The sequence below is a fragment of the Molothrus ater genome, chromosome 4, assembly GCF_012460135.2.
Source record: "Molothrus ater isolate BHLD 08-10-18 breed brown headed cowbird chromosome 4, BPBGC_Mater_1.1, whole genome shotgun sequence".
NCBI lineage: Eukaryota > Metazoa > Chordata > Aves > Passeriformes > Icteridae > Molothrus > Molothrus ater.
This window is the reverse complement of record NC_050481.2, coordinates 48599207-48614856: the sequence shown is the minus strand read 5'-3', so window position 1 is coordinate 48614856 and position 15650 is coordinate 48599207. Positions and strand designations below refer to the sequence as shown.

Sequence of the window (15650 nt, the reverse complement as noted above, 5' to 3'; positions counted from 1 at the left end):
TGCTATGTCATTACCAGAAGTTTTTATTTGACAGAAAGCACAGGTGGGTGCAAGAAAAATTAGTTCTACTTTTCCATTTTCCTGACCAATTCTTTTTGTCCCATGCTAATCCTTTAACCTCTGTCATGACCTCATAACCTTTGATCCCTTTTACCATAACAAATATCTGCATCAATATTCAAGGCAGTAATGTTTCCAAATCTTCAACACCAACTATTCAACTTATATAGGTGGGAATTTTGTAGCTGGTGAGTTTGTAGACATTTACTCATAGCAAATGTTGTATGGGAACAGTCACAGAATTTCCAATTAAGTCAACAATACATCTGTGCAATAAAAAAAACCAAACTAAAGCTTATTTTAAAACAGAAAAACAGCTATTATAACTCATATTTACACTGTTTATTAAAACTATCACAACACAAAAAAGTGTCTGTATTTATGGGACCATGAAAAGCCTCATATTTGGAAAGCATTCACAGGGACACAAGCGACTCTGTTACAGTGTCCTTACAAACTTTCAGGGTGGATTTTGAAGGGATGAAATGAGGAAGGAGGAGAAAAATCTCATCTGTTTCAGTGAACAAAGATAGTTTAGACAAATAATTATGTATATATTGGGGTAACTTGAGTTATATAGCACAAGTGGTGCAGATACAAGAGTTAAATATGCTGTATCAGCTCTGCATATTTACTACAGACCATCACATGTAAGCATTTTTAATTCCAGGATATATTGAAAATGTCCCCAAGTTCAACATAAAATGACATTACTTGAAATGTCACAATTATACTTATGAGAAATAAAATTAGAAGAATCTTTTACAGAAGTCAAATACTCATGAAATCACAGATTCAGGCACTAGTTTGACTTAGTTTTTTCAAAAGAGATATTTTATGGGCAATGCTGTAGAAATTTTCTTTATTTTATGTATTAAAGAGTCCTACATTCTTTTACTGCTACTTATGCTAGTCTCTCTAAGATGAACATCACCCAATTCCCACCAAAAGTAGCTTCAGATTCCTTTTGATCCACACTGACACATTCTTGACTCCCAAGTATTTTTTCCCAAAACTCAAAATTAGACCATAAAACCACAACTCCAAATTGACAAAGAATAGTACCACGTCCCTCCCTCTACAAATCTAGTGACAGTTCTTATTGTCCACTGCAACACTTCTCCACAGGCTTCAGTAATCCATTTCCATATAACAGTACAAATACATACAGCCCAGCAACAGTGAGGTCTAATCACTTCTGCCTACAGAAGACAGCTTTATTACCAGCAGGGGAAAAAAAAAAGGGTTGAAAAAATGAAATCCTAGTTGTCCATTTCCATACTTGGTAAAAATGAATATATATATATGATTTGTACCATTCACTGACAAGTGTACACCTGGAAATAATAGCAATAAAAATCCCCTCCATTTTTAATTATGAGCAGCATAGAATAAAAAGGGTTACTATACTGAATTCCTATGAATTTTTGCTTTATGCTTTGATTTTTACAAAGATCTACCTTAGTATTAAAGTCCAGTGCATTTTGGGAAGTCTTGTATAACTCAGGGTATTTCAGCATGTTTTCTTTTCGGCAGGATCTCTCAAATATTCCAAGAGTTAGAGGAGGCATTGCTGTAAACATCTAGGTAGTTTAAAAGAAAAAATTGCAACATTTTAGAGGTGAGGATTTGCTTAAAGATTGCTTACTCAAGAACCATTCACGGTTAAATGTACTTAAAGGCACACAAATTGTCTTACCACATTGTAAAGACCTATACACCATCTTTCAAAAAGAATTTGTCCAGAAAAGCCATTGACAAATGCAAACCAGACCTGCAAAAGATTAGAACCGTGTATTACTCAAATGTCTTGCAAGGTACAATACACAGATTTTTCCTCAGCCTCTCAAAAAGGGATACCCCTACAACACATTTACAACACAATTGAAAATGTTGTGGTTAAAATCCATATAAAAATTAATGATAAACCAAACTTTCAATCAAGAACAGACAGCAGGCAATCTAGTCAGATACATGAGCAATTCCATGTAAATAGGAAAACATTCAAAGGAGGTAACTATTTTCAGAAGAAATGTCAGGTTCTTTAAGGTTTTAAGAGTGATTTAAGCTCACTTAATTCTTAATTAAATAAAAATTCTGACAAATATGGGCTGCTGGAGGGGCAACCTACAGATCAGTAGTCATTGTCTTCCCATTGTTAGCAAACTTGACTAACAGAATTAATTGATTAACCTGCTGTTTGAAACTACCAATATTCCTTACTCATAAAAGGATTAGGCTTTACCAGAGCATTAAAGTAGAGCTACTTAGTTAAGAAGCACTAACTCAGCTACATAGGTGCTGTAGAGAGGGAAGTGGACATCTCTTTAATTGCATAATTTTTATCAGTTTTTGCTAAAAGGTTAAATGAAAGCAGATTTAATTTGAAACATGTGATAACATATTTTCTAATGTTTTACAGCACAGCATTCTGCATATCTGCTTTCTCCTATTATTCTCATCCTTGAATTAGTTCAATGACAAAGTGGAGAAGCAGCATGTCTGATGAATCTTTATGACCAAGTTACACTGAAACTATATGGTCTAGGAAAAACATAAGCTCTTAAGTAAGACAAAATAATTTGAACAGTCTACTCCTTTTAACACTCAAGTTTTTCAAGTGAATTTTTAGAGGCTGCTTTCTTACAGTTTACATTTCATTAAACTTCATTAAGGAAGCATGAATTACTACAATCAATATGTATGTTTATCAGTATGTACCCAAGCTGGCCTTCAGGTGACTGGACTCTATGACCAAACTCAGATTTTATTTTAATCATGTGGTGCAATGTCTGAACATGTCTGTGACTACTTTGAGATGGAAAACCTCCTGAATTTGGCAACTACAAACACTAAAAATGGGAAGTAAAATCCAACCAAAATTGCTGTTTTTTTCAACAGATAAGAGTAAATTTTTTTTTTGGTGGCCACTTACTAAAACAAGATTGGATACAAAGTCATGACTGTTCAAGGCTGCAATACAGAAAGAGTAAGAATACCCTGAATTTTCCAAAATCTTGCAATGCTATATTTGTTTACTTTGGTAGTTATAAGTGCAACAAGCACAATTTTCTAACCTTTCAGACTATAAACTGAAAAGACAATGGACTTACTTTATTTTAGCTGAATCAGATTTTTAGCAGCTCTTTTTTATTTTGATTTTTGAATTTCAAAATATGAATTATGATTTAATTGTGATGAATTTGTTGGCAGCAGTTTCTCAGTAGCTGACTGTAAAGGTTCAAGATGAGTACATAATCAATTGTGCATTACAGAATAATTAATTATGCAGTCGACATCAGTACAATTGATGCTTTTTCCCCCCTTGTTTGTATCAAATACTGGAGTAAATTTTAGAAATATTGATTTGAAAGGGTTAGTGTGGTGGAAGATATGTGACTCAGTAGCTGGTCATAAATATGTGTACATCTCATTGCTGGTAATTGCAAATAGAGTTAAGAAAAGTATTCCTCTCTAGGAAGAAAATAGAAGACCACAAATACACACAGGCTTGACCCTTCATAACCAAGAAGTATATGGAAAAGACATTAAATTTCCACTATGATTTAACTAGCAGGCAAAATGTTATAAAACACTAATTTAAAATGGAAGGCCTAAATACATACACTGAATCTATTCCACATGTTGACTGCTCTTACAAGTAAATGATGTTAAGCAACACTTGGAAATGTTTTGGAGTGGCTTTTAAAAAGCAAGGCAAGTATTTAGAATAAAATTTTAATTTGCAATGGAATGTTGCTTTCAGCTTATTTTGTACAGAATTTAAGTTAGAATTTTCAAGGTGTTTAAACTGAAAGTGGTTTTAGTAGAAAATTGTTAAGAAATCCCTTAAGGCATAGTACTGACTTCCTGAAATGTTAGCATTTACTTTTTTCTAAAGAAAGCATGCAAGTTTTAGGCATTTTAGTTAATTTTAGTGTAATAAGGGACTGGAATATATCTTGGTTAGAGGCCTAGATGCAAACTAAAGGAGAGATGAAATTTGGTAGCATCTCTAAGTCCTGAAGTTCTTATGGAATGTATCAATAAAAGTCCATGAAGAAGAAATCTTTCAATGTGGCTAAAAGCAGTGGTCTCTAGTAGAAACACTACTGTTTAGTGGAATATCACATATTTAACTTCAAGAGACAAAACATCTCTAGTATCTAAGCAGAAACATTAATTTTATATTAGTTACAAGATTAGGAACAACTGGCTTATGCCATAATGGCTCAAAATTAAAAGAGCTAAAAGGTAGGGAAAAGAAAAGACAAAGGACAAATACAGCCCTTACCTCAAACTATAAGAGAAGAAGAAAATAACCTACCTATTTGCCTTAACTTCTGAATCTTGGGCCCTAGAAAATTACACTCTTAACCCCATATGAAAAAAGTAATATGGAGCTTACTACATTATTAATAGTGACAAGAGACACTTGCTCTGCACTGGGCAAATAATTCAGAGACAAGTGTGTTCCATCCTAGTTATGATGGACAATGAAGGAAGCTGTACGTGCAAAATCAGTTTTTAGGATGCTGGACATGACACTAATTTAGGAGCAGACTCAAACACTTCTCTCTTAGGGTACAGGTCCTACTCTAACAGCTCAAATTGTGAATCTAGCTCCCTTTTACAGAAGAACAGGTGATTGGTGGTTTTAAAAGTAGTATTTTAGTCCAGGCCGTGAAAATTAGACTATTCTGTAGTTCAACACCTACAAAATTTTCTACTGAAAAGGAAAGAATTAGGTCCCCAGCCTGTCTAAAATGAGATGGATCTCAACAAAGATCCTCATATTTCTAATTTTTCCAGCCATGTAATGCAAAAATGTGGGCATGAGCACAATCACCTTCTGCTGTGTGTGTTTCAAACTGAACTCGGTGCAGTTTGCACACCTCAAGTAAGCCATGGCAGAGTGAACCACAGCAGCTGAACTGTGCAGCTCAGACCCAGTGTGAGTATGCCCAGAAGCCTGCTCATGTTTGGGGTTATGCATTATATGGGTTATGCATTTATATGATCATGGCTATTCATCTGATATGTCAGGCAAAGGGAATAGGAACACAATGGTCAATTCCAGTTATGGACATGAACTGCTTGGGGGAAGGGGGAAAATAACCTCCCCATCATCCAAAGTTTATGGAATAAAAAAAGTCATTATAGCTTTAATTACTCAATAAATTAATTATTTTAATGGTATCACTTAAATTGTTATAAATAGCCATGTTTAAACATCTGTGACTGAAATTTAAATCTCAACTCCACACATCTGTTTCTTCTGCTTGTCTTGGTCTTTTATCACTCTTACTCTGATTCTTACTCTTATTCTTACTCTTTCATTTGATGTTTCATGTTGGATAAAAATCAAATATTCTTATTTTTTAAAACTGTAAATACTTTTCATTTAATATGAACCAGTTATTTTACATTATTGCTAGTTGTTACTAGATAGCAAAATGAGAAGTAGGAATAGGAAAATTCTGTTCCTCTGATGTCAAAGGGTGATTTTCATAGCTTCATAAAATGAGTAGTTTAATGACATAGTGCATACAGTAATGGTAATTATAAAAATAATACCAATCCACAAAGGAGTTCTCAGTCATGAGATCAATCTCAACATCAATCACCTTTGTAAAATACTGTCAGCTCCTCCAAAATAAGTATGAGACTTTGTATAGGCTTATCCTACATGAGTGCGATGACCTGTACAGGCTCAATAAAGCACATTAGTGGTCTATTAGAGATTCAAGGTTTTCACTTGCAATTTAGACTGATATCTCAGAATATAGCCTCTCAAGTCATTGTGACTAGTCCTATACAAAAGATGAGGCCCATATTTAAATAGCTATTGCATCAAGACACAGAGTACAAAAACATTATTACAGATCACTTCTAGTTTCTTATGAATAGGAGTTTAAATGTCAATAAGCACTGATCACTGTGCTTCAGTATTACTATAGACCTTTACCATTTTCTGAATTAAGAAACCAATTGACATCAATTTCATATCAGCCCATGAATGCCTAGGAAAAAGGCTATACTTTAGATTAAATGGAATATTTTCCATTATTTTCTTGATTAGTACTGAGCAGACATTTAAAACCAGGATACAGATCTATTAAGTAAGGGTAGGTATTTTTATTATTGTCAGAATAAAAGGAAACTTGTTTAAAGTAACTTCCAGACGTGCCTTTCACAGTACTATTTTCTAAACTCCAAGACAGAGGAGGTGTGGCCACAAAAGCCTCACTGAAGTTTTCCTGATGTAGCATTTCTGCATATTAAGCAGCAGCTTACAAATACTCATTGAGCTCCCTGCTCCCACGCCTGATCTGTACAAAAAAACTGAAAAGAGAGACTCAAGACTGGCAGTTGTCCTTTCTGGAGACATTCAATGATGAATTTCTGCCCATTCACTCACAGTATTGACATGAGCTATTAACATCTCTGAAAAGTTTTCTGAGCTAACAAATGTGGGGTATACAGGAATTCAAGTAGAATTTATTTTGTCTTCCAGAGAAGGTGTATATGGCAAAATGATTGCATGCATTATATATATAGGGTCATAACAACCCATATCAAAATTATCTCTTTGCCCTTCAATTTGCTCAGGAAGAAGAGACTATCTGTTCATAAAACCAAAGTTTTGATCTTTAGACTATGATCTCTGTACCCTGCATTTAACTTTCTTTCTCAAAAAATACAAATAGTGGGATACTTATATTTGATTTGTTAAAAATTCACAATATGTGCGGGTGACAATGACAGCAATTTAAGACAAATAAGTTGATATGTTCTAAAGCCAACCTTTATATGCTTTCTATAAGCAAAGTATACATTATTACTTTTCTTTTTCAAATACTTCTAGAGCTACTGCTAATCAGTACTTCTGGAAGTCTGATCATGTAAGGAGATATACAGCCTTTGAAATACAGGCTCTGAAGTCTGCCACTTCAAGACAACAAAGGATCTTTAGTGGACTTGCTTTTTCTATAGCTTCCTACTTTATATTTTTCTTAAGAGGCTACAAACCTGCTGCTACTTAGATAGAAATCTATTTGCAGTTATAACACAGTAAGGAGAGAAAAAAGAGGAAATTTAGAAAATGTAAAAATATGGTAAGAAAAGTACACTCCTTTGGCTACAACATTGTACATAAAAATGATTATTTTCAAATATTACAGCAATTAAGGTCACATAAGTAAGTATAAAATGGAAATATTAATCTAATGTTTACATCAGGTTTAACAGAAATAAAGCATTTTGCTTCCAGTAAAGCTGAATACTTACTTTGCAAGTTTAAGATACTAATTTGAAAATATATTTAAAGAAACTATGACAATTTTAAGAGTATCTGTTAACCCCATTAACATACAAAATACATAAGACTTTCAGTAAAATTTATTTTATGGCCAAGATTTTCAAAACTTAAATATTTTTTCCACATTTTTAACCCAAAGTTTCACCGTGAATATAAAGTTTGAATCAATTATAAATGCAATTACTATATGTGTATGTATATATATATACACACTTGATTATAAAAGATACAGCAGCTGTCAGAAGAGAAGGAAGGGAAGGGAGAAAGTAGCTTTAAAAATTTTTTAAAAATATGTTTAAAACATTTTATGGTTGCTGTGTGGTGATGAAGGGAGTGATAACTACAATTATACATTCGGTTCTAACCATAGTTACCAATAAATGTACATTTATTACAACACAATCCTCTCATACCACTGTATTTTTTGCAAGATTTCACTCCTTAAAATCCCAGGTGAAAAAACTAGGTCAGCTACTTTCAGGAAAGTATCCCTGTTCTTGAACAGGAGACTGAAGATGCAGGATCACCCCAATCAGCAAGTGAAAGGTGCCCAGGAGTGGAATTGAACCTGTCTGTAAAAGCCCTGGGCGCTGCTCTGAGCCGCGACAGCCCAGCAGGGCAACAGGGACCTTGGGAAGGGCCGCAGACTCCGAACCCCACAGTCCCTGACACCAGCACAAGGAGCTGAAGCACACACATCTCTGGGTAAATTGAAGGCAAAATTGTAACTGGACTCCTTAATTACTGCAATGATGTTACATGTACAGCATTTCAATAAGCTAGCAATATTAGAAATACATTTAGTACTAATATTTACCATGCATTTTTAAGCAACTGTGATTTTTTTAAAGTAAAAAAAACATTCAGATTAATCAGTTTATTAAAAATTTCAAGATTCAATATAGTAGGTATTTATTTACAGTTAAAATATTTTAAAAATATATATCATAACCAAAAGCTTTAAATTAAGGTTTTACTTTCAATAAGTAACATTTCACATGCTGTAAAATTACCTCGATAATATAAAGGACTATATTCTTGTAGAAACAATATAAGATGCATTTAGCTACTCTGTTATAATTCCAGGCTCCATGAACCAACAGCAAGTTCTTCAAATACTTGAACTGCAAAAAACATGAAAAATCAACAAACATACAATTAAAACATACATACACTAATATTAATAAAATTTTAAAATATTTTATTGTAGTATTTTGCAGTGTAATGACTTACCTGAGCAATTGAGTAGTCTGAAGAATTAGCAGCCTGTAGACCTTCATTCCCACTGATACCAACACCAACATGTGCTGTTTGTATCATACTAACATCATTTGCTCCATCACCAATTGCTAGAGTTACTACCTTAACTTGTTTTTTAACCATTTCTACAACTTCAGATTTTTGAAGTGGCGATACCCTAAGGGATAAAAAAACCAAATAGATTTAATACAGGACTTTCAAATGGATGTACTTTTAAAATATACTTTATATTCTGTGAAAAGCTAATAAACCCAGGCCAATTAACATCCTAGTGAGAGACATGGTCTTGTTATTGCCCTTCAAGGGTATATGCTAAAAGCACACTCACAGAAAAATGCATAAAAAACAACATTTATGAACTCTGGACTACTTAAAAGCTGAAAGACCTTACCAAGTGCTGTTAGAGAGAACTGTTTGAAAATGTATTTTAAAAAATAAAGGAATGAAAAATAATACAGCCTTCAAATTGAAGGTGGCTATATAATCACATTATTCAGTGGCCAGCACAACACATGCACAACTACTGGACTTCTGAAAAAGCTGTGTGGGATGAGTCCACAGCTTTGTGGAAAACCTGGGTTGAAAGTTTCTGGGCAACAGCCCTTCTGAAAAATTCTGTGGTCCAGAGACCTATATGAAAAAAAAAATCTGTGATCTTTTGGTACATGTTTTACTGGAACTCTGCTGTTGAGAACTGTACCAAGACTTGCTACAGCCAGCTTCTACAGAAGATTCCTGACCCAAGTACTTCTTTTTCATCTTTTTAACTTCTTAGGAACAGTGCCTTAATTCCTTTTTAGATAATGTTATAGGGGCAGCTGGAACATGGCACTGTCACTGCCTCAAATTCATGGTGAAACCAGTAAAAATATTTTTTATTCATTCTCCTCACTCTTAGCTGTACATTTTTTACTCCAGAATAACCCATTTAACATTCTTCTTGCATATATTACTCTGAAGCCAATATAGAGTTGGAATTCAGCTTGCTGAAGTCTTTAAGCCAAACATCTGCTTGGAATTAGTAACATACACAGATTTTTTTTGAAGAGAAATGTCTACTGAATATTTGTCAGCATCATCTGCGCTACAGCTAGTCTTAGGAAGAATCCATTGGCAATAAATGCTTCTGCACAAGTCAATGCAGCCTGCAAGCTTAAAAGAAAGTGGTGTAATTTGTACTTCTAGAACAAATGAGAATTTCTGATGTTTACTTTCATTATATGGATGAAGAAAGAGCTTATATTCTTTTCAAGTCTGGATTATATTTTTACCTTACTCAAAAACTACTACCATTTAAAACTTTTTATTTTTAAGCTCATAAACAAGGAAATGAAGTTTTTTGGTACTAAAGACAAAGCATTTAACAGAAACAAATATTTTGGCAGAATTTTGACTTTTGGGAAACATGGGATATTAAATAGGTTCACATTAAAACAGTGAGTGTTACGAGCAAGTATTTTAGTTTTAAACCAGTAGCCAATTTTTAAGCAACCACAAAATATGTCAGACATATATCTAGATATGCATTGAAACCAAGTGACCTAGGTAAATTATGGAAGTGTAAAATGAAGAAATGACAGAGAGAATACTACTAGAACAGAAAATTTCATTTTGCACTTTGTTGTTTCTTTACAAGAATGCCAACACTAAAAGACAGCTTTATGTACAGAATACCTCTCAATGGTTCCCTGAGGTTAAAACTCAGTTCAAAAAAACCAGAAAAATTATCTCTTCAAATGCATAAAATGTATTTTGTAATCAAGGAAAGAGAAGAAGAAGCAATATAGCTTTACAGGATCAGTTCTGCATGCATCTCCTGCTTGTTGCTGTACTGAGCAAACTCAACCTAGTAAAACAAGCACAATACTCCAACTTATCTGTCAGAAAGACTACTGCCATTAGGAAGGTGTTTATGCACAGTATAAACTGTTCATCAGAGAAACATCTCAGTTTAGAAGACAGTAAAAACTTAGTTTGAAATTCAAACTATTTCAGGCTGAAGCATGGCTACAAAGCTTAACCACAAAAACATTAATTAAAAAATCCCTTGGCAGCATGACATTGCTTTTCAGAAGGGACGGAAAGACTAGAAACCCAGTGATTATTTGGATATTGTAATATTACTTCTTTTTGTGTGTCCATTTGCAAAGCAGAAAAATAGTTCCATTTTGAACAGATTTTTCAGATGAATTTGACTTATTTTAATGGAACAATGGAAGTTTCTAGCTGTAATAGTTGATATTTACAGGAAAGGATGAAAGGGTTCATTGTATAAACAAAGCTTATAATAATCAGGCATAATAATGCTTAAAAAGGCATTTCCACCAGCTTCAGGTAACAAAAATCACCCTGAGTAGTACCTTTAACATTTTTGAGCACTTCTTATACAGTGTAATCCACATCTTACAGAAAAGCAGCCTGTGGAGAAAGATCTACAGGTGACTCTAGATATGCTAAAACCTGTGGTTAACTGTAATAACAATTCAAGGTCAAGATTAGCGTCTCAACCTTATTGAGACTACCCTCAATGGATTACAAATCATGTTCCTGGAAATAGGCAATCTGAGTGACTCTGACAATTACACTTTGTTGCAGACTGCTCTACAGTGGTATTTCACTTGAATGACTGTATTTCATAACACCAGTTTCTTTATTTTTATATGTCAATAAAAATAGCATGGAGAGAGTATAACGTAAATCTTACCTGCAACAAATAACAGCTTTACATGACAAAGCCAAATCTAGGAAATACTGTCTTACTCCAAATGTCAAAGCATACTTCAGAGATTTACCATCAATGATGAGAGCAAAATCATTTTCTTTCCTTAAAGCATCACCAAGAGTACTGCAATGATGGCTAAGCGTCTCTCTTGTTCCCTGTTGCACAGAAAAATTGGGGTCCATTATTTTTACTTCTTAATATTCTTAAATCCAAATTTTTCAGTGATAATAAACACTAGCACTTTGGTTTTTGAGGAAGTTGCCTTTTGATTCTGCTACCAAATATTATAAAGCAAAAAGCATATTTGCAATATTGCGCTCTCATGTTGTGTAGGATTGCTCTTTCACTCCGCCAAAAAAGAAGTGTATAAGTTGAGGTGGAACCTTCAATGCCCTTTGAACAATAACAGTAATTGCATAAATATTTGCCAGAAGACATAGGTATAGAGAAAACTGATATAATAATACAAAAGATGAGTCACATATATAGAGATACTAGAATTTGCTATTATACAAAATGTTCCTAAATGTTTAGAAAAAAGGAAACACAGATGATTAATGATATAAGTACAGGCATTATAATAGATAGTTCTATTACATAAATTCATATTTTAACATAATTTAACAATTATAACACAAAGTACCTGTTATATAAAGGAACATATTTTATATTTTTCAATTGCTAATGACAGTTTGAATCATACCTACAGAAGTCACTATTTTGTGATCTAATACTGAGAACTTCAGATTACATTCAGTAGACAAAACATTCAAATATATTTATTTATAGTAATAAATAGCCTGCTTTGGGCAGGTCAGCGACATCTAGTTAGCTACAGTGCAGTTCTACCATGGAGTGTCATAAGGACAAAAAATATTGCTTGTTGCCCTTCTTTCTTTTTGAAAGACCTTTACAGAGCTACAACAGACTTTTCTTCTGTTTCCCGCTTCACAGCCCAAAAGTAGAAAGTATTTTAGAGGAGAAAGGAAGATGAAAAAAACCTCTTCTGCTTGTAAAATATTAACTTTGGAAGCTAGTGACATCCTATGACAACATCTTCCCATGTTATTTTACAAGTTTACCAACCAAATAATTGCGCTACTTCAGTGATGTCAGGCATACATAAACCAAATTTGGTGTAACCACCTAAAAACAGAACACTGAACTAACTAAAAATCTCAAACCCCTCTGAAATGAAATTAAAAGATACTGCTTTGCCTTTTCAACCCAACTTACTCCTCCCAGTCCCACACATTGTTGTTAATGGTTTTTGACTATTTTGCTTCTACTGGCCTTCTAAAGATTCATTGGTTGGATTCATTTATCTAAAATGAGATTAGCCTGCTGGGGAATTCTGCACTTGTTTCCTGGCTCTCACCTGCTAGAAACTGTGACAGAAATGAAGTTCCACTGTTTAAAATTACATGCTAGAAAGTCTTTAAAATGACAACAGTTTCTGTAACTATTTTCTAGAGCATCTTCTCTAATTAAGAAATATTGCAACATAAAGGAAGTACCAATTTGTCTCATCTCTGCGGATTATTTAATTTCTATCAAAGTTTAAACAACACATGAAAAGTCATATTCCTCCCATCTACTGTTTCTTCTATGAAGTGAAGTCCCCATAATCCAGGAGTAAATGGTCTCTGCCATTTAGATATGAGCCCCAAAACAAATAACATTCTAAAGAGTTGAGATACCTAAATACCTTCAGTTCTATACCAGCTAATGTCTATTGCAGACTGGAGAGGTGCGTGGGGTTGAGATATTTTTCTTATAATTTCATGAACAAGGGTACTTGCTCAAATTAAAGAGGATCTTTTATTTTAGCATATTCTTTGTAAGCTCAGTTCACAGAGCTGGGATAGAGTCTGAACAAATATGTTTAATTCTAACTTCCTCTGTCTTGCATGCGTAAGTCGTAACAATGACCAAACTGATGAGGTATTTGTTTTGTTACTTATTTTTTGTTGTTACACCAACCTCACCATGATGTCTGGATATTTTAAGCAATAAAATAATGTTTCATTAACGGAGAACTTTAAAGATTTTACTTACATCAAGAGAGCCTTCATTTATAACAATTAGTCCCATGTTCTTTCTCAAAAGTTTACAAGAATGACCTGTTAGAAAAGATTTTGTTTTTAAAAATCAGTTTCACAAAATCCATTATAACAAAGCATTTTTTTCCTGTAATAGACCTACAGACAGAATTAAAAATAAGATTTCCCTAGCTGAAATAAAGGATAAAAAAAGAAATTCTACTGCATTTTATATAAGTACATACATATATATATAAGTCAGAACAGTTAGAATTTCCCTTGCTGTAACTTGCAGCTGTTCTGCCTTATTCAGAGGTGCTTTAAAGAGAGTTACAGAAAACAATAACAGATCTCTCTAAGCCTTGTAAATTTTTAGAATGCAACTTGCATTTCCTTCAAAACTTGCACATATACACCTTTTCATTGTTTCTTTTATTCTTTGATGCATAAACAGGATGCATTTTCTGTGCTGATGATGTAGGCTGCCTAGTCAAAAATATGTATCACCATTCTTAATAAAGTGGAAAGACTGGTATTATGTGTATTGCCTCAAACCTGAAGGTACTAAGGAAAATAACCTTAGATCAACTGTATTGTGTGCATATGGAGAGTTCTTTAAGATTAGAAATAATAGCATCCAATAAAAAGGATATATATGACTAAGGCAAGGCTTTATTTTGGACATGCATCTGCACTATAGCAGTAAGTGCTGATGTGGTCACATGCAAAGACTATTAAATGTTAAAAACAGCTTTCATGTATAACTTTTTAAAGATACAGATTTATCATTGTTGAAATCAGTCTTTTTACCATCCTTCATAATAAAAGGGAAGAAAAAAACCCCCATTGTTAAAACGTTATAGTACTTTAGTTCACCTTTCTTGGAAAGAAGCAAAAATAGAGAAGGGAAGCTAAAAATACTTACATTCTCTTAATATTATTCCCTCTCACTGTCAAAAGTCAATATATTCTTTTAAATTCATTTCATATGCTATAAAAAAGTACAATTTCCTATTTTTTTTGCCTCCTCTCTATGTAGCTTTTTCTTGCTCTTAGTATTTTAACAGAGGTAGAATCCAGCATTTCCTATCCTCCTCCTATCACTGACTAAGTTCACATTCAAATTCTGGAGTGACATACAATATTATTTTTTACAAAACAACTTTCCATTCTGAAAGAAATTTTACTGCATCAACTGCTATTATTTTTAAACCTGTAACAAAGAAATCAAATAAATACAAATATAGTACCAATATTAATGGCAGTCTCTTGTTTGTCCCCAGTAAGTATCCAGATTTTTATGTCTGCTTTCATGAGTGTCTCTATGGTTTCAGGCACTTTGTCTTGTAGTTTATCTTCAATTGCTGTTGCTCCGAGCAGCTGAAGATTCTGTGAACATAAAATATTTCATACATACAGGTTTTTTTGACTTAAATTCAGTTTCAATGTTCCATTTATTTTATTTAACTCTCTGTACTTACAACAAGATTCATGCAGTCTAAACTCATTAATCAGATTTGGTAGCAACAAATAAAGAACTTCCACTTTATTCTATGAGCTTTAACTTAGATATCTGTGTGGCTTGACAAAATGTACAGCGTGACCACTCAAATTTCCACCAATTATTTTCTCAGTAGCTCAGTAGCTTGTGCAGCAACAGCTACCTTTTCCTGAGAAGTATCTCTCTGATTTGAAGGCTTCAGGAATGCTAATACCATGCCTTCTCTCTTTTAATGATTTCTCTTCCCTTTGTAAAAAAAATCCAAAACACCTGTAAATTTATCTTAGTATTTTATGCTTGATTTTAGCTTCCTATGGAGCAAATCTACATAGTTTTTGTGAATACAGCCATTTTTATATTTCCTATTACAATACCTTTAAAACTAGCTAAATGTTAAAGACACCATTATACATCTAATAGTGTGCAATCCTGGCAGCAGCATGGCCTGCATACTACATCCTGAGGAAGTACTTGTGCAGCTTACACACACATTTGTAAAGGTAGCAGGATTGTCATGGCATTAAAAAGTAATGTCGTTTCAAGACTGTTTTGTCACATCCAGATATACTGCTCCAGCAATGTTTATTAGTGACTGAAGCTATATACCCCCACCTTTCTTTTTCATGAGTTAAACACTACAGATTTGTGAGGCTCTGAATTTTAACCAGTTTTGTCAATCAATCTGTGTTATACTTTCTGAGGAAGAAAACCTAAAAATAACCCCCCCAAAATTTAAGCATCAAA

General features: G+C 33.5%; 1 protein-coding gene across 3 annotated transcripts in view; it reads right to left on the bottom strand.

Moving 5' to 3' along the window:
- ATP8A1 (ATPase phospholipid transporting 8A1) overlaps nucleotides 1-15650 on the bottom strand; it is a 101182-nt gene that overhangs the window by 33575 nt on the left and 51957 nt on the right. For all 3 annotated transcript variants that reach the window (XM_036381478.2, XM_054514509.1, XM_036381477.2), the window contains 7 exons: nucleotides 14656-14794; nucleotides 13422-13486; nucleotides 11346-11518; nucleotides 8615-8798; nucleotides 8395-8505; nucleotides 1760-1834; nucleotides 1521-1643 (listed from right to left, as the gene is read on the bottom strand). In XM_036381478.2, coding sequence (XP_036237371.1) covers nucleotides 1521-1643; nucleotides 1760-1834; nucleotides 8395-8505; nucleotides 8615-8798; nucleotides 11346-11518; nucleotides 13422-13486; nucleotides 14656-14794 — 870 coding nt within the window. The remainder of the gene's footprint in view (nucleotides 1-1520; nucleotides 1644-1759; nucleotides 1835-8394; nucleotides 8506-8614; nucleotides 8799-11345; nucleotides 11519-13421; nucleotides 13487-14655; nucleotides 14795-15650) is intronic.